Source organism: Macaca nemestrina, chromosome 1 (assembly GCF_043159975.1).
Source record: "Macaca nemestrina isolate mMacNem1 chromosome 1, mMacNem.hap1, whole genome shotgun sequence".
Classification (NCBI taxonomy): Eukaryota; Metazoa; Chordata; class Mammalia; order Primates; family Cercopithecidae; genus Macaca; species Macaca nemestrina.
In genome coordinates, this window is record NC_092125.1 from 119,410,758 (window position 1) to 119,429,670 (window position 18,913).

Consider the following 18,913-nt stretch of genomic DNA (forward strand, 5'->3'; position numbering starts at 1 on the left):
TTATCAAGCCTCCTAATTTTGCTCTATTTGAATAGTTACAATAGGTGGGTAAATATAGTTCTGGATGAAAAGGGGATTTCAAAAATCTCACTCTGGGAAGCATGTCTTATCTACAGGGGCTAATACAGTTGTTGGGTTAAAGAGTTTCACAGTCAGACTCCCAGAGGGAAGGACCTGGACGTAATGTGCTTCACAACAGGATGAACCCAGGTGACATAACAAGTGTGTTCACACACTCCATGGAATAGTTCTATTCTCCGAAGGTGCCTTTATTTATATAGATGCTACTGAATGCTGCTTCAGGGAACTGAAAAACCTGGATCTATTTTATGGCAGTTAACAGTCTCCAACTTCTAAGAAACACCTTTAACTAGACTTTTAAACAGAATTCTGAAAATGTGTACAAGCTAAGCAGATGTTTAGTCTCCCTTTCTTGTTTTTAAATAAGAAAGTTAATGTAGCCAAAAGTTAAATAAGATCCAGTAAGTACTGTCTACACATTTGTCCTCACTTGCTGGGCAGCATACCCTACACAGGTTGTTTCTAAACACCCAAGCTTGTGCACCTGCTACCAGAAGAGTTGGTACCTGGACTGTGAAACTGGTTTCATGATTAAGTCCCTCACATAATCTATATAATAATTTTACTTTTCAAATATGTATTATGTATTAAAGACTAATGACTTTAGTAGTAGGTACAGCCAAAATATCCAGAAATAGTTGGCGGTTTTTCTTCAAAGAGCAATAAACACTATTTCCACATGCTTCTTTATGGTTTCATAATTAAATAAGTGAAATAAAAAGCGTGACCTGAGATGCTGTAAGTATACATCGAGGTTGGATAACACAGCAAGAGATGAACTCTATTGCTTAAAGTACTTTCTCATTTTGAACATTCAATTGTAAGTAATATCTTTTAACAGTTATTTGAAACAACTTATCCAGCCAAATTAAAATAAAAAGCTGTAAGAAAGCATCAGTATTGGACTACATTTTTTTCCTTAAAGTAGTGATGTTTGGGGGTTTTATTTTTAAAGTGGGACATCATCAGTAGCTGTTAGACGACAACTGCCATCTTTAACGATGAGTTAACAGTCTCGTCTTCTGCAAGGACTCACATATTTCTCTCTGTAAACATGCAACATGCTATTGAGAACATCAACTTCCAAGCCAAACCTAACTTTTTCATTACTGTGGAAATAGCTGAACAAGAAGGATAAAAACAGACATGATACAGTAGATAACTTGGCACAAATACAAAGTGAGTTGTGACCACACTGTTAATATCAACATATGTCATTTGTTCAGACACTCGTGAAGATGAGCTGGGCAGCCTGAGCAGGGCGGGTCAGATGAGCGTGTGGATGCAGCTCCTTCCTGAGTGCGAGGGAGGGCAGCCGGCCAGGGGGACAGTTGGTTCTTAGCAATCCTAAAGGCCCTTCATGCAGCCTAGGTAACTTGATGCTCACATTAACATGTACTTATCTGTTTCAGAATATCTGAAAAAAAAAGGCTTTTTCTGGAAAAATGCTGCTGTAAGAAAAGATTACAACTTGTTTTTGTTTTATACTAAAGGTTACTGCCGTTTCTCAGCCATACCAATAGTGCCTGTGACTTTATTTCCACTTGGCACCTTCCAGGGCCCTGGAGTTATCGGTGTTTTCTTAACTGGAGAACTACTTTCAGGTTTGAACCTTCCAGTCTCTCTGTTTTTGTCAGCTGCCTCTAGTTCTTTCCCTTTGTGATCTTCTGTTTTGTTTGAAACTACCTTCTCTTCAGGTTCTTGCTTCAGCCTCTTTTCTGATAGCTGGATATTTTCTGCTATTTTATCATTACTAGAACTTGTTTCTCCTGTGGTTACTTTCTTTCCTTTTTCATTTTCAGATACTTCTTTACTTGTAGTCTTATTAGTCTTTTTGGATGGAAGAGATTTCTCAACCATTCTTTTGCTTTTTTTCTCTGGAGACCTTGTTCTGCTTTTTTCCACCTGATTCTGCTTTGCATCTTTCCTGATGACATCTGATTTTTCCTTCCCATCTAGGATCTGCTCAGCATTACTGCCTGTGTGGCCTGCTATTCTTCGACTCTTACCCTCTAACAATTTGGCCTCAGCATTTGATGGAGCTTTGCTTCCTTCAATTTTTTGCTGCTTTTTTGGACTGGCAGACCGACCTCTGCTTTTTCTGCACTGATCTTGTCCAGAACCTGCCTTGGTGCTGACCTGGCAACTTTTATTTTCCCCTTTGCTGGGGCTGAGGGATCGATCTCTGGGTCTTCTTTTGGGGTCATTTTTTAGAGGACTAGAAATCTTATCCAAATGTTCCTCTGAATGTTGACTGGCTGGCTTTTTGGGACTAACCGATCTACCTCTTCGTGTAACACCATTTTCTACTTTTAATAGAGTTTTCTTGTTACTGTGCCCATGACTGCTGGGTGGATCCCTCTTACTCACATTTTTCTGGAGAAGAGACTGGTGCTTTATCTCAGGTTGATTTTCATTTAAAGTGCTTTTCTTTTCAGGTACAATGTCCTTTAATTCTTCTGCCTTTTCACATATCTGAACTCTCATTAAAGATTCTTCAATTACTGGCATGTGAGACTCTTCAAATATGGAAGCAGAATGTGAAGATGGGGGTAATGGTGACTGTTCATCATAAATCACATTTGACGATGAAGGATTATTAATATCCCAATCACCTAAAAAAGTGATTTGAATGGAACATTATTTTTAGAATTACAAATAGGAACAGTACGTTTGAACTTTGACAGCCATTTGAATTGTACTAACTGCTTAAAAAGCCTGTATTTTATACAGTTTGTGTATGTTTACAACATATCTCTCTACAAATATAGGCAGATGTGTATAAACATCTGTTCATACATAAAGGATAGGTTGTTTATATACATAAAATAATATTCATTTTTTTCCAATTACATATAATTAGTGAGATAATATATGTTCTGTAAATTCTCTATTAGTAAAGCCCAATTAGAACTTACAAGTTATAAAGTTGAACCAAATTACCTGGCCCAAGAAGCTCACTAATTATTATGGATTGATATAGTTTAGGATATGGCAAAATCACTAATTAATAAAGGAAACCAAACTGTGGTAACCAGAATGAGGCTCATGGGCATTTGTAAATAATTTTCTTGCATTAAGCTGTCAAATTTAATGTCAAAAGGAGACTGAAAAGTGCAGAAGATAGAAATAGATGTATTTAATAGCATCATTTTTAATTTAAAAGAAAACAAAAGAAGAAAGTGATTTACAAGACATGCAAATTTACCAAGTCTTTTTAAGGAAAGACCAAGAAAAGCCCTGAAAGCCTTAATGTTGCTCGGGTTTCACGTAGGAGCACAGACCGGAAGGAGCCAAACCTGAAGAGGGAAGAGAAAAAGCCTAGGACTATGTGAAAAAAAAAATCAGTGCAGTTAGCAAAGATGTCACTGGGAACGTATGATTTACAAGCAGATGGTGGAAGATAATACAGTCAGAGAATCATAAGCTGGAAGGCTACTGTAGGAGGTTATGTCTACACTTATCCCTCAAAAGTGGTGAGGTTGGGTAGGGCAGGGAGTGGGGAGCTAGATGAGGCAAGTACTGTGTGGGTGTCGTACTGCCTTTATTTCTAGAATAGTGCACTCAAAAAACAGTGACTTTCAAATACCATGATATTTCAAAACATGCAATGGAAACCCAGGAAGTTTAACATTAATACAAGACAGACATGGTCTCAGGTCCAACTCCGTGTCTCCAGGTAGGGTGATAGCAACTTGTTTTTGCCGAGTCACCAGAAAAGCCTAAAGTTTTCATGCTACATATTCATTATAATATAAACTTATCTTGCTTTACAGAAATAAAAATATTGGTTGGTAATGTGTAATTAGCTAAGTAAGGGGAAAAGCTGGGATATTTTGCAGAGATTTAAAATGTTTTTTATGATATTTAAATTGTTTGCCTCTAATACACTTTTTTTATAGGCACATTTTTCTACAAAAACTATGTTTTTTCTGATTAAATTTAAAATACATTCCATTCCAATGAAAGTCCTGCCTAAGTCACTTGTTTTCTAATACTATTTATGATAACTCTGCTATGTAACTAGCTTTTCATGGTTCCAGCATTCATCTCTGAATTAACTAGTAAAATATCTATCCTCTGCAAATATATATTCATCTTTCTTCTGCCCCCCCTCCATAATATACAACTTTTCAGCTACTAGTGGGCTACTTTACTTACCATGGTCAGGTATCAAGCCAGTTCCTGGCCTCAAAAGAAGAAGAACTTTATTTCCGCCAGCCTGAATGAGCTCAATTGCTCGAGTATGTGTGATTCCTTGTGTAGGTTCCCCATTGATTTCAACAATCTGGTCACCAACCTAGACAGAGAACATTCACAGGGACAACATGAAACTATGCATCCTTTGTAAATTCTGCTTTTGTCAGCTCTTGAGCCATTCAACCTTGCTAAGTGATTCTTTCGTCTGTAAAATACCTAACGTGTACCCAGTGCTGCCCTGCGAGAGTTGATGAGAGGACAGATGATAACAAACAACAGGAAGCGGCAATGTCCAGGTGTACTCACAAAAAATCCTACACAGGAAAGTTTTATATGGCTAGTAACTAAGATCTGGACATCTTGAAGTCAAGAATCAAATTCTAGAATCAGATTTGGAATTTTCTAAATTTATAAAAATCGAATTTAGAATGTTAATCAAATTCTAGAATTTGGTTCTTGATTTGAAGATGCCCAGATCTTTAATAGCCATATAAAACTTTCCTGTGTAGGGTTTTCTTTTTTTCTTTTTGTTGTTTTTGAGAGGGAGTCTCATTCTGTGGCCCAGGCTCGAGTGCAGTGGTGCGATCTCAGCTCACTGCAAGCTCCGCCTCTCGCGTTCACGTCATTCTCCTGCCTCAGCCTCAGGAGTAGCTGGGACTATGCAGGCGCCCGCCACCACGCCCGGCTAATTTTTTGTATTTTTAGTAGAGACGGGGTTTCACCATGTTAGCCAGGATAGTCTCGACCTCCTGACCTCGTGATCCACCTGCCTTGGCCTCCCAAAGTGCTGGGATTACAGGCGTGAGCCATCATGCTCGGTCCTGTGTAGGATTTTCATAAGTAAACCTGGGCACTTCTTGTGTAGGGTTTTTATACGTGAGTAAACCTGGACATTGTCTCTTCCTGTTGCTGCCATCTGTCCTCTTATCAACTCTCACACAAGAGAGCACTGGGTACACGTTAGGCATTTTAAAAACAACAATCCAAATGATACTACAGAGTTATGTCTGAATGTGAAGGGTACTTTCAAAGTTGAGCTGAATCCAAAATGTATCTCCTAAAACCTGGGCGGAGGGCTCCTTATCTTTGAAGCCTTTCTGGCCTCCAGGGAGAACTGCTCATTCCTTTGAGCTGCTGCTATGTCCTGTACATACATGAGGCATTTGAATAAATGACATCTTTATAGATTAAAATTCTTAAAAAGTTAAGCTTGGAGAATAGATTAATATGAACAGTTATTTAAAACCAGTAACTCAGTGATGTTAAACTTAGTGATGTTAGTGTAAAATCATTTCTCAGGGCCAGAGGCAGTGGCTAACACCTGTAATCCCAGCACTTTGGGAGGCCGAGGCGGGTGGATCGCCTGAGGTTGGGAGTTTGAGACCAGCCTCACCAACATGGAGAAACCCTGTCTCTACTAAAAATACAAAATTGGCCAGGTGTGGTGGCGCATGCCTGTAATCCCAGCTACTCCGGAGGCTGAGGCAAGAGAATCACTTGAACCCGGGAGGTGGAGGTTGTGGTGAGCCGAGATCACGCCATTGCACTCCAGTCTGGGCAATGAGCGAAACTCTGTCTCAAAAAAATAAAAATAAAAAAATAAAATCATTTCTTAGGAAAATAAACATAAAACTAGGGATCAGAATAAGATCTACCTTAGTACCATTGTGATTTACTAGAAATGTCTGAGTTACTTTAAAAGAAAAAGGGAAAATATGTAAAAGTCAAGTATAACTTTGGAACAGACCTAATTAAAGATAATGATGGTACTGATTTTAAATCTATTTCAAGCAAACACATGTTGATGAATGCCAGATTGGATAAAGAAAATGTGGTACAGATACACCATAGAATACTATGCAGCCAAAAAGAGCGAAATCATGTCCCCTTGCAGCAAGGGGTGGAGGATGGAGTTGGAGGCCATTATCCTAAGCAAACTAATGCAGAAACAGAAAACCAAACACATCATGTTCTCACTTGTCAGTGGGAGCTAAACACTGAGTACACATGGACACAAAGATGAGAATAACAGACACGGGAATACAAGATGGGGGAGGGAAGGAGAGGGTCAAGGGCTAAAAAACTGCCTATTGGGTACTATGCCCACTACCTGGGAGATGGGAACTCATTCATATTCTAAGCCTCAGAATCATGCAATATACCTGTGTAAAAAACCTGTACATGTACCCCCCTGAATTTATTTAAAAAGTTGAAAACTATTTCAAGGTGACATGTAAATGAAGGATACTGGCTTCAAAACAGAAAAATTAAACAATGGCATATTACTGAAATTCCTAAAAGCAAATACTCAAACGTTTGTAAGAGCTTACTAAAGCAATCCAGAAGTTCCTTTGAGTTGAAGCTAGCTAGCTGCAAGGTGACTAAAGAATAAAAAAAGTAATAAGCCAATCCAGAAGTAACAAAACAGAAGGACTCAATATTTAACAAAGGTCAGTGGGTCAACGCTTTCTACAGACACAGCACGGCACAGGCGGTCAGGAGGCTGTGATTCCCATCTTGTGCTCCACCTCTTTCTAGTGTTGTGGTCTCATTTTCCTCATCTGTTAAATGAGGATAATATTAGTACCTACTTCGTGGGTTTCTGGGAGGACTTAAGATAAAACATGATTATATACCAAGTACAAATATTAGTTTTCAAGCTATTTTCAAGTGTATCATTATGAAGATTTAACTGTAGACTGTACTCCATTCTATACAATGCAAAAAAAAATTCAAGTCAACTACGAAATAGACTAAGGGTCTTATTGCATACTTATTTTAAACAAGGGAGTCTTACTCTTGAAGAAATGGAGGATATCAGAAACAAGATTGATGGATTTAATATGTAAGATGAAAACACCTTAATAAAACCAAAGTAAGACAATAGGATGGAGAGTAATTTGAAACCCCTTACTATCCAGAATATATAAGTGCAACAAAAGCCAGTACTTAGATTTCCCTTGATAAGTGATGGAAGAAGAATAATTTTCATGAGGCAATGTAGGTAATAAATTAGCACTAGATATATAATCCTGCTGATAACTAAAGAAAATTAAAGTAGATAGTATTTGGACACTGCTTTGGGTATATCTTGTAAAACGTGTTTGAGGTTATAATTTATTTCAGTCACATTCTTTAGCTTAAGCTCTCCAAACCTGTAAAACTCTTTATTCTTTTACTGCAATAAACTGCAAAAAAAAAAACAAAAAACAAAACAAAACTTGTAATTGAACAGACTTGCCACCAGGTGTCATTTCTGTTTAACTTTAAAACTGAATGAGGGGAAGGAGGGAGAGCCATTGCTTTAAGATTTATGGTAGGCCCCTCAGAGCAGGAGAAATTCTGCAGAGACCTACATACACAAAACTACAGATGCAAAAGACTCTCCTGAGAGGGAAATTCAGAGAAGTAAATTCACCCAGTAAACATCCTTTTAACATTTTGAGTCACTTTAAAAATGTGATAAAAAATAATTTGGAGAAAACATCTTTTGATAAATAGAACAAACATTTAAGTTTGGTTTTGTATTATTGAAAAATAATTATGGGGACAGAGGAGAGAGAGGAAAGAAAAGAGAGAAAAAAAATAGAACCAAAAGAAAAGAAGTAGGAAGAATAGACAAAAAGAATGTTCCCTTTTTTAAACAAATCACTATCTTTTTAGGCAGTCTTGTCGTTTTAAAAACAACATCCACTACAAATGTATTAAAATGACAAAATATTTCTACCACATGGCTTATATTATCTCACAACCTGTTAAGAAACTATCTGCCTCTCAATGAAATCCAATCCAAACTGGACACAAGCCAAGACCTGACATAGCGGAAAGGACACGGACCGAGCTTCGAGGATGACGGACCAGGATCACACCTGGGTCACACTGTGGCCTTCACAGGCTGAGTGATCTCTGCAAGTGACTAGGTCTCCTTGAGCCTCAGTTTTAAATCTGTAAGTGGGGATAATGTCACCTATTTCAGAGTTTCTGAGAGACTATAAAACTAATGTAAGTAAAAACACACATGTAGGAAAACACATATTGCCTCAAAGACAGCAAACTCTTAATATTTTCTAAATCTGATTCTGTTCTATGTTAAATATTCAAGTTTGACACTTTGCTAATATGAACCTTTTCCATTCAGCTATTTCTCAGTTCCTTATCCCAGAACACTTTTTTCTCCCTCCTCTCTAAATTTTAACCAGACTGAAAGGAAAAACCTCTCAACCCCTTCCATCTATGTTACAAGTTAACATTTTCTTGTTTTCTTAATGACACTAAGATTGTTGCTAATTACTTCATATATCCCCACTCCTGTTCACCCAGTAATACGTGCTGGGAACTGATCTTAAAAAACAAACCAACAAACACAGTAATTCTCTCAGTATCTAGAATGATCCATCCATTTTACTCTTTCAACAAATACCTATGGAGCACCTGGTGTGAATATTCAAGGCACTGCATCAGGTGCTATGAATATTCAAGGCACTGTATCAGGTGCTGGAAATACAGAGTAAGAGGTATAGGACACAAAGCACAGTGGTCACCCTAATAAAGGGAGAAGAGGAGAGGCAAGCGGGGGAGGCAGAGGGGGCACTCAGGTAGCTCCGTGGTGCGAGTGTCAGCTGGAGATAAACTCTTATCATTTGGACAGTGGCCACCAGAGAAAGTTGTCATCAATAACATATTATTGAGCACTAGTTATATGCAAAGCCCTCATGAGCTTTATCAAGTCAAGATTTTGATAACTTAATAGCCCAAAAAGTGACTTCTCTGAAAAGCTGACATTTTCTTACAGGTTAGAGCACACTAGGGTCTAACAGTTAATTGCTTATTTCCGTTTGTTTTTCAGAGTTTATTCTTGAAATAAAAGCTGATTTCATCATTAGATTCTAAAGTTTCTGCTCATTCATAAAGCATGTCATGTTGTCATTTTTTAACTGAGGATGTTTTGCTGTATTGCCCAGACTGGTATTGAACTCCTGGGCTCAAGTGACCCTCCCACCTCAGCCTCCCAAGTAGCTGGGATTACAAGCACGTGCCACCACTCCTGGCTAAGAATGACATGTTTAGAACTAGACTTTATCTGCTTTAAGGCCTGTTTGCCTTTTGTTTACTGACATTAGTGGATCTGAGGGTTATATTTGGAACCAACATTTAAAACAATGTTATCCTAATTTATCATGTAATTAGGATTTTGGTGACAATATATACAATGGAAGTGTTAAAAACACAGATGTAAAGTAACTGAAGAGGTTGTGTGTTTGTGAGAGAGAGACAAAGAGAAAAGAGAGAGAGAGAAGACAGGAGGGGAGGGGAGGGGAAAGGACCAAGAAAACCAGGAATAAATATGCCATGCTCTGTAAACAGTGTCTCAGGATGCTCTTATTAAGACTTTAAGAAGTTTACTTGGACCATGTATTTTACATATAGTTCTGCATTTTGCAGATGAGGAAACTCAGGTTAGGAGAAGATTCTTGTCCTGTCTGATTTCCAAACCCATGTTCGTGTCACCATATGAAACTGTCTCTACGAGAAAGCAGATCCAGGAGTTCCTGAGTTCTTGACAAGCTGTACTAACAGCATTTGGCCATCAGTCCCTCCTTGTCATAAACACTGCAGCTTTGGCTCTGTGGCTCTGCATGCTCTGCCTTCCCATTTCCTTTATCTTATCTAACTACACGCCTTGCTCAGAGCTCTGCCCTTGGCTCACTACTCTCTAAATATTCTTCTTTAGTGATCTTATCTACCACAAAGGTTTCCATCATCACTTCTCAGTAATGTCACAATCTGGGCTTCCACCACTAGTAGTAATTGCCTGCTGAACATTTACACCTGCTCTACTAGCTGTTCCCTTCACCGCAACATGACTCAAACTGACTACACCATCAGTCTTTGCCATATCCTTTCTCCCCTTGGCCTCCCTAATGGTTTTCGTAGTACAGATGGGGCGAGGCTTCTGAGTCATCCTTTACTCTTCCTTTTCCTTCATCCCTCATTTAAAGGATCTTGTTGGTCATCTAGTCTGGTCTTTTCTTCACTGACAGTTGAACTCATAGGCATCTCTTATCTTCCATCCAAAGCGTTACCAAGTTATACTCCCACCACGACCACTGTATGCATAAATTACAGCTACCTGGATTCCTTCATCCATCCTGCACACCACTAACAGATTTTTATCAGCAGATTGCTCCAAGGGGAAATTCCTGGCTAAAAAGCTTCCCGTGGCTTCCACTGTCTAGGACTTTTATGCCTGTGACCCATATGCTTTTATATTTTCATCTCCTCTGTTCCTCTACATATTTTCTAAATAAAATCTAAGTAAACTCAACCATTTGAAGTTCCCTGTACATGACTTATACTTCCTTAGTTTTACCCCATTGCTCATTTATTCAGCCTGGAATGTTTTCTCTCCTCAATTTCTCCCTATTGAAATCCTGTGCACCTGTCAGTCAATGCCACCTATTCTGTGAAATCTTCTCTATTCACCCCTTTGAACTTGTGCATGTGTCTGGTCATTCTGAGGGAGGATAGTATCTTATTTGTTTTGGGTCACTGTCTCTCCCAGCTAATTCAGTAGCGCGCACAAGGCTTTGGGTAATGCAAACACTCAGTATGTGTTTATGAAATGAGTAATGGGAGTGAAATGAAAAATGCAAAACTGCTAAATCACCCAGAAGCACCTTTTCTAATCATCACTACAATATACCAGCTAATAATTACCAGGGTCATTTGCCTTTCTCACTGAATTACTTAAAGTTAAAAAAAAAAAAAAGTTCCTTTTCCCTGATGCTTACTGGTGGCAGAGAAAGGAAATCCAAACTTTTTTTGAGTTAGTAGGGGAAAGGGTATCTAGAATTAAAAATTTTTAGTGTATCACCTAACTGAATACCAGTGAATTAACTTTTTTTTTTTTTTTTAAATCAAGGACAGCAAATGTCTTTTTTTTTTTTTTTTTTTTTTTTTAGATGGAGTTTTGCTCTTGCTGCCCAGGCTGGAGTGCAATGGCGCGATCTTGGCTCACTGCAACCTCCGCCTCCTGGGTTCAAGCGATTCTCCTGCCTCAGCCTCCCGAGTAGCTGGGATTACAGGCATGTGCCATCACAGCTGGCTAATTTTTGTATCTTTAGTAGAGACAGGGTTTCTCCACGTTGGTCAGGCTGGTCTCGAACTCCCAACCTCAGGTGATTTGCCCGCCTCGGCCTCCCAAAGTGCTGGGATTACAGGCGTGAGCCACCACGCCTGGCAGCAAATGTCTTCTACATAAGATTCTTCTTTAATTAACAACCAGAGAAGAGGGAAAAACTATCTTATGCAGATCTAGAAACAACTTGGTCTGCAATGCCCTATATGAAGTCACAGTGTTTCAGAGTGAGAACATCTGTGATGGAATACTACTGATGTGAATTCTAGTCCTTCAAACAGTAAGAAGTATTGAGAGCCACGCTTTTCAGCCTCTAGTTACCTCTCCAGGTAGCTAAGAGGGGGGTAAAAATCCTGGACCTATTGTTTCCTGGGAGAAGTTAAAGATTCTATTTGATCCTTGCTTTCTCAAGACTCTTATTAAGATGAAAAGTGTATTTATTAATTCATTTACCCTCAGATGTTGACTATGTGAATAAGAAATGAATTTTCTTATTGACCAAGGTCAAGAAGGCAAAGTAGCATAACTGTAATACAGTTTAGCACACTGAAGGGAAGAAATGAAATCATCAGGGCATTAGAAAAGCAAAATGACAAGCACTTGCCTTTTTGAGGTATCAGTGACGACAAATCCTGCTTTTTAGATGTAGGAGGTTCCTGCATCCCTTTAAATCAATTATTAATATCTTTTGAAGTTTCTAGTCTAGAGCCTGAACCTAAGGTTACAGACAGAAACCAACTCACATGAATTCTGCCATCTTTGATGGCAGGACCATCTTCAGCAAGACGAAGGATGAACAGCCCCATGTTGTACTCCTTCCCCCCTCGGAGGCTGAATCCAAAGCCCCGGGGGCCTCTCTCCAGCTCTACTGGGTAACAACCAAGGCTCTAGAGAGAAAGAAGTATAAGAAAAGCAAGTTCTCACGGACTGTTTATTTACATTTTGAAGAAAGATTACTTCTATAGCTAGGGGAAATCATTTATACTCTCAATGTGCATTTCTATATTGTAAAGAAGGAATGTAGGTTTTCGTTAAAGGGGTCCTTAATTTTTATAAATGTGGCCTAAACTAATCTGAAGGTTACATGTCCTTTCTAGTTGGTCAATGTGCAATGGAACAGAGAACAGAATTTTGGAAAGTGCTTCCTTTAAGTAGCATTTGACTAATTTTCCTGAAAAACAAACAACAAACAAAAAACCCTAATTTGATTATATAAAATACTATTTACTGCTAAGTACTTAACCAAGGGTTCAAAATTCTCTTGCTATAGGGGAAACTTTTCTTTCACACTTGACGGCCTCCCGTGGATGCCAGCAGAATGCCAAACACATGGCAGGTCTTCGAGAATTATTAGTTTTGCAAACAAATTTATCTGAACTGATCTGTAATAAAAATTCACCAATGCCAGTGGTATGGCAACTCAAAATCTCACTCCCCGTCTGGGGGAGTGTTTGTTTACCTGATTGTGCCGACTGCCTACAACTGGAATCACTGCGGGGTCAGGCTGTGCAAGGTGCTTGTGGTCTGACCAAGAATGTCTGTAGGAAGTGCAGACATCTTTTCCAATCTCACCTTCTAGGCCACTTCTACAAGAGAGAAATCAAGTCACTCTCTGACCTGAGACAATGAAAAGCAGTCTAAAGGCAGATTAATTTCTTTTCTTTTAAAAGCTCAACCTTGCCACTTTTCCCTCTGACAAACCACTGTGAAGACAGACTATATCTAAAATCAGAGGGGCGCTAGGAGAAACCTGGCCATTAATTCCAACATATCTTGAAGTCTGTCAATATCCCCAATTTTTTTAAGGACATCTCAGAGCAGTTTATAGCAAAGGAAACTGCAACCAAATAACTACACCAGAGGGCAGTTAAGCTGACCCTGTCTCAGTGAAAAATGGCTCTCCTGCAGCACCAACGCCCGTGAAGATGCTGGATTTCTGGAAATCTAGTTTTTGTTTCATGGCTAATATTTTCAATGAAAGAGGACAGAAATACACACAAAAACCTGCTCTGCTCAGGTGGCCTGATACGATAGCAATCCATATGGGTCTGCAGTTTGCCTATGAAAACTAGGAGGACCAAGAGTAGCAGAGCCAGATGCTACTGTCATTTCTTTCTAATCCTCGCATGTCAGGCAAAATTGGATAATTATGCTGTGCCTGGGATGGAGGCTGGAAGAGGGACGAAGGTACTGAATGGGTGGGTGGAAGCAATGGGGACGGTATTTGAGGAACAGGCAAGAGTTGTCATTTTGACCTCAACAGCTGGCATCTGCATTACTGTATGGGGGTGGATGATGGGGAGTGGGGTTATGAATAGCAGAGCAATAAGGAGAGAATAAGGAAAACAAAAACAAAAACAAAAAACCTGAGAATAGCCCCACCTGTCCCCAGGTATGTGGTTGGCCTGTGACTGTCCCACGGGCCTGTGCTGCAGGGCTGGGCTTTGCCTGGCTGAGTTTGTTCCTGATGGTGGACCATGATGCTCTGTTCAAATGAGAAAACAAAAGAAATAAGAATTTGTACATAAAAATGTGAAGACCAAGTGGATCTGTGAAAGTGAGACAATAACAGATGGTTACTGCTGTACTGACTTTAGTGGCTTTAGCATGAGCAGCACTATTGTCAGCTGTCTGGAACTGGCACATTAACATCTTTTTTCCCTGTGGCTTTTGATTAAAGTTTATGTGTCAGGAGAACAGGAATCATATCATGTCCCCATTTTCACCTTTGTTTTAGTCATCCATATAATATAAAATTCAGAAATGAATATAATATTTATCCAGAAGACAGAGCTCCAGGAACTATACTGTTGCCTATTCTATGAGTTTCCAGAGCACACACCTGATAATTGGTAACCCATTCTAGATAACAAAGTCAGGTCTCAGGAATGCTGGAACACGGAGGCCAGTCTTCAAACCAAACTCACACCTTTGAACCTGCATCCTCAATATAGGAGCAGTTATTTTGCCTGACACCGAGAACCAAAGACAAACTTATAGAATCCTGAGTGCTAACAAATGTTTATAAATACTCTACTGCTTCTATTTTCTCAGAACACCAATATAGGTGAAAAACATTACATTTGTTTCCATGTCATTCCTAACAGCTCTGGATTCCCTGCTGTTCCTTGAAGGTAGCTTTCACAGCTAAGCATAGTGACTACCTGCACCTAGAACTAGATGGCAAGGAGGGGACAATTAAACGAGATGCCTAAGGCTGGCAGACTCATATTTCTGAAGTTGAAACTTTTGCACATTTTATTATGTTTAAATATAAAAGCATAGGATATTTAAAGTATTGGAGAGAGCAAGCACAGCTTAATGATTAAGAGCATGAACTCTGAGCAAGCTGGACAGAGTTTAAGCCTGACCGCATCATTTACCAGCTGTGTGTTCTTGAGCAAATCTGTTATGTTCTCTGTGCTTTGAATCATCTTGTCTATGAAAGGGGAAATGCAGTTATCTCATTGGGTTATAGTATCAAAGGAGCTTATAAATGCACATGCTTAGAATAGTGCCTGGCATATAACAGTCACATTATAACAGTTTCTGTTATAACTATCATCATTTTCATCATCATCAAAATAATATCTCTCACTTGGTATTGCGTTTCTCCTTAAGCATATATTCTGAAATCTTTACCTTGCTTTACAAAAATGTTAAATGTAGAGGATATTTTAAGTTAGAAAACCATGTGGAAGCTGATATAACCTGAATCTTAGAATACAATAGAGAAAATCTCACATTAAAGATAAAAGATACGAATATTAAGAAGCAGTTTCCATTGAGAAAGCTGAAACTTCAGGCTTCACTACAATACATGCATCACTATTTTATGGCTTGGATTAAGTTGCTACTTTCCAAAGTTCTGTGAGACTAAAAACACAGATAAATTGCTTATTTTTATTGAAAAACTTCTTGTAGCTAGAGAGTACTCTAAAAACACAGGCCAGAGAGTAGAAAGTGGCAGGAGGAAGAAATGGTATATGGCCAAGCCAGGTGGCCCCTGAGGATTTCTATGCCCTCTGGCTGCTAGGCTTAGGTGTGAACATGGATTTAACAACGTGTACCAGACCTGGAGATGCAGAACCAACCTCTGCACCAGAACTTATCCAGAGGGTTGTGTTTCCTCTTTAAAGTCAAGTATTCCAGGAAGGGAGGGTGGGGGTGGGGTGGGCTATGAACTTTTTTTTTTTGGAGACCTGGACATTGGTTGCTCTTTTATATTGCTATCATGAATTTTGTTTTTCCTGAGTAACTTTACCTCCTAACTGCTCTCTTTCCCACTGAAGACTCCAGTTTTAACACACAAGTTGAAATATGCCACTGTCTTGTGTAAAAAAACTATGGCGGGCTGGGTGTGGTGGCTCACACCTGTAATCCCAGCACTTCGGGAGGCCAAGGCAGGCGGATCACCTGAGGTCAGGAGTTTGAGACCAGCCTGGCCAACATGGTGAAACTCTGTCTCTACTAAAAATACAAAAATTAGCTGGATGTGGTGGCATGTGCCTGTAGTCCCAGCTACTTGGGAGGCTGAGGCAGGAGAATCGTTTGAACCCAGGAGGTGGAGGTTGCAGTGAGCCGAGATCATGCCACTGCATTCCAGCCTAGGTGACACAGCAAGATTCTATTTCAAACAAAAACAAAAACAACCTATGGTGACGTTTTCTTGCTCATAAGATACTATCCAACCTTGTTACCTGGGCACTCCTGCCTTTCCATTTCACCTCGTGTTGAAAATTTCACCTCCTCTGTGAAATCCTACCTGGCTCCTTAAGCACACTGTGATCACAATGTTCTCACAGCATTTCCCACATTGTGTCAGAGCTGACAGAACACCTGTCTCTCCTACCATACTCTGAACCCCTTGATTGCAAGAATCACACCTCAGTTATCTCAGTATTCCTGTACTCACTAGAAATTTCCAGAAGTTCTTCCACATTTGCTTCCTGGGTATGTCAATTTCAAGGTACCTGTCTCTAAACTTTACTGCCCAGTATAGAGTTGGATTCTTTTCAGTCACTGTAAATTCATGGTTAATATTAAGGGAATGGAAAATGATGGGGAAAATTCCATCTGCCAACAAGATGACTGGGAGATACTTGTACCTTTGCATGTGGCCAAGAGAGATAATTTATCAGCATTACTAGCTTGGCTATTGTAATGAGTGTATAACATCAGAGCAGGACACCAGAAGTAATCTGATCAATTTCAAGTTTTCCTCTACCTTCCACTCTAGATGAGACATTTCAGTTTTAGGCAAAATGTACCACAAATTGGTGCTTACTTTTAAAGTTACATGTTTTTTGTTGTCTTCATCAAATTTAAGTAAAACTTCCTATCACTGGGATTCTTTTCATTTTTAGTCCTTCAACCCGTGCTACATGCTACGTGGCTTCTCCATTTTTTTTCTGTTATAAGCTATTTTACTTCACAAAGTCAAATATTTATTCCATAATGTCAAACAGGCCTATCTTCTCTCTGAATTTTATTTGAAAATTCTTAAAAAAGTAAAGCAATGGGTTAAGTATATCTCTCCCTTGATGAGAATTAAATTTTTGCTGGGCTTTCTGTCTCTAAGTATAGGTATGCCTTATTTTAGTGCACTTCGCTGTATTGCATTTTTTATAAATTGAAGGTTTGTGGCAACCCTGTATTGGGCGAGTCTATTGGAGCCATTTTTTCCAACAGCATGTGCTCACTTTCATGTCTCTGTGCCACATTTCGTTAATTCTTCCAATATTTCCAACTTTTTCATTATTATTATATCTGTTATGGTGATCTGTGGTCAGTGATCTTTGATATTTCTATTCTTGTACCCACTGGAAATTCCTTTGCTTAATGGGTATGTCAATTTCAAGTTACTTGTCTCTAATTGTTTTTGGGTGCCATGAACCACACCCATATAAAATGGCAAACATAATCGATATATATGTGTGTGCTGACTGCTCCATCAACGAGCCTTTCCCCATCTTTCTCCCTCTCCTCAGGCCTCTCTATTCCCTGAGACACACAATATTGAAATCATGCCAATTAATAACCCTACAATGACCTCTATGTATTCAAGTCAAAGAAAGAGTTGCACATCTCTCCTTTTACATCAAAAGCTAGACATGATTAAGCTTAGTGAGGAAGGCATGTTGAGACCCGAGACAGACTGAAAGCTAGGCCTCTTGTACCAGTTAGCCAAGTTGTGAATGCAAAAGAAAAGTTCTTGAAGGAAACTGTAAATATTACGCCAGTGAACAAATGAATGATAAGAAAATGAAACAGCCTTATTGCTGGATATGGAGAAAGTTTTAGTGGTCTGGATAGAAGATCAAACCAGTCACAATATTTCCATAAGTAAAAACCTAATCCAGAGCAAGGCTCTAACTCTCTTCCATTCTGAGAGCTGCGGAAGCTGCAGAAGAAAAGTGTGAAGCTAGAAGAGGCTGGTTCATTAGGTTTAAGGAAAGAAGTCATCTCCATAACAAAACTGTAAGGTGAAGCAGCAAGTGCTGATACAGAAGCTGCAGCAACTTTTCCAGAAGATTCAGCTAATATCTTTGGTGAAGGTGGCTACAGTAAACAACAGATTTTCAAGGTAGACAAAACAGCCTCTTATTAGAAAAAGATGCCATATCTAGGACTTTCACAGCTGGAAAGGAGAAGTCAATGCCTAGCTTCAAAGCTTCAAAGGACAGGCTGACTCTCGTTAGGGGCTAATGCAGCTGGTGAATTCATGTGCTCATTTACACTCCAAAAATCTTAGGGCCCTTAAGAATTTTGCTAAATCTACTCTGCCTATGCTCTAAAAATGGAACAATAAAGCCTGGATGATAGCACATCTGTTTACAACACGATTTACTGAATAATTTAATCCCACTGTTGAGACCGACTGCTCAGAAAAAAAGATTCCTTTCAAAATATTACTGCTTACTGACAATGCACTTAGTCACTCAAGAGATCTGATGGAGAAATACAAGGAGATAAATGTTGTTTTCATGCCTTCCAATACAACATTCATTTTGTGGCCCATGGATCGAGGAGTAATTTTGACTTTCAAGTCTTAGTATTTAAGAAATACATTTGGTAAGTCTATAGCTGCCACAGATCATGACTTTTCTATGGGTCTGGGCAAAGCAACTTGAAAACCCGGAAAGGATTCACCGTTCTAGATGATATTAAGAACATTCGTGATTCATGGGGTAGAGGTCAAAAATATCAACATTAACAGGAATTTGGAATAACTTGATTCTAGTTCCCATGGATGACTTTGACAGGTTCAAGACTTCAGTGGAGGAAGTAACTGCAGATGTGGTAGAAATAGCAAGAGAACAGAATTAGAAGTAGAGCCTGAAGATGGGACTGAATTGCTGTAATCTCATGACAAAACTTGAACAGGTGAGGATTTTATTCCTACGGATAAGCAAAGAAATAGTTTCTTGAGATGAAATCTACTCCTGGTGAAGATGCTGTGAACATTATTGAAATGACCACAAAGGATTTAGA

General features: G+C 39.1%; 1 protein-coding gene across 3 annotated transcripts in view; it reads right to left on the reverse strand.

The window, feature by feature from the left end:
• Nucleotides 1–1,575: 1,575 nt before the first annotated feature.
• LOC105479169 (membrane associated guanylate kinase, WW and PDZ domain containing 3) overlaps nucleotides 1,576–18,913 on the reverse strand; it is a 298,113-nt gene continuing 280,775 nt past the window's right edge. Inside the window, exons 17-22 of one of the 3 annotated variants that reach the window (XM_011737024.3) lie at nucleotides 13,802–13,904; nucleotides 12,879–13,005; nucleotides 12,163–12,306; nucleotides 4,243–4,381; nucleotides 3,290–3,380; nucleotides 2,570–2,696 (exon numbers count right to left, since the gene is read on the reverse strand). In XM_011737024.3, the coding sequence (XP_011735326.2) occupies nucleotides 3,331–3,380; nucleotides 4,243–4,381; nucleotides 12,163–12,306; nucleotides 12,879–13,005; nucleotides 13,802–13,904 (563 nt within the window). In that variant the 3' untranslated portion in view covers nucleotides 2,570–2,696; nucleotides 3,290–3,330. Of the gene's footprint in view, nucleotides 3,381–4,242; nucleotides 4,382–12,162; nucleotides 12,307–12,878; nucleotides 13,006–13,801; nucleotides 13,905–18,913 lie in introns of all 3 variants that reach the window. The other 2 variants (XM_011737023.3, XM_071090681.1) reach the window with 2 other exon arrangements.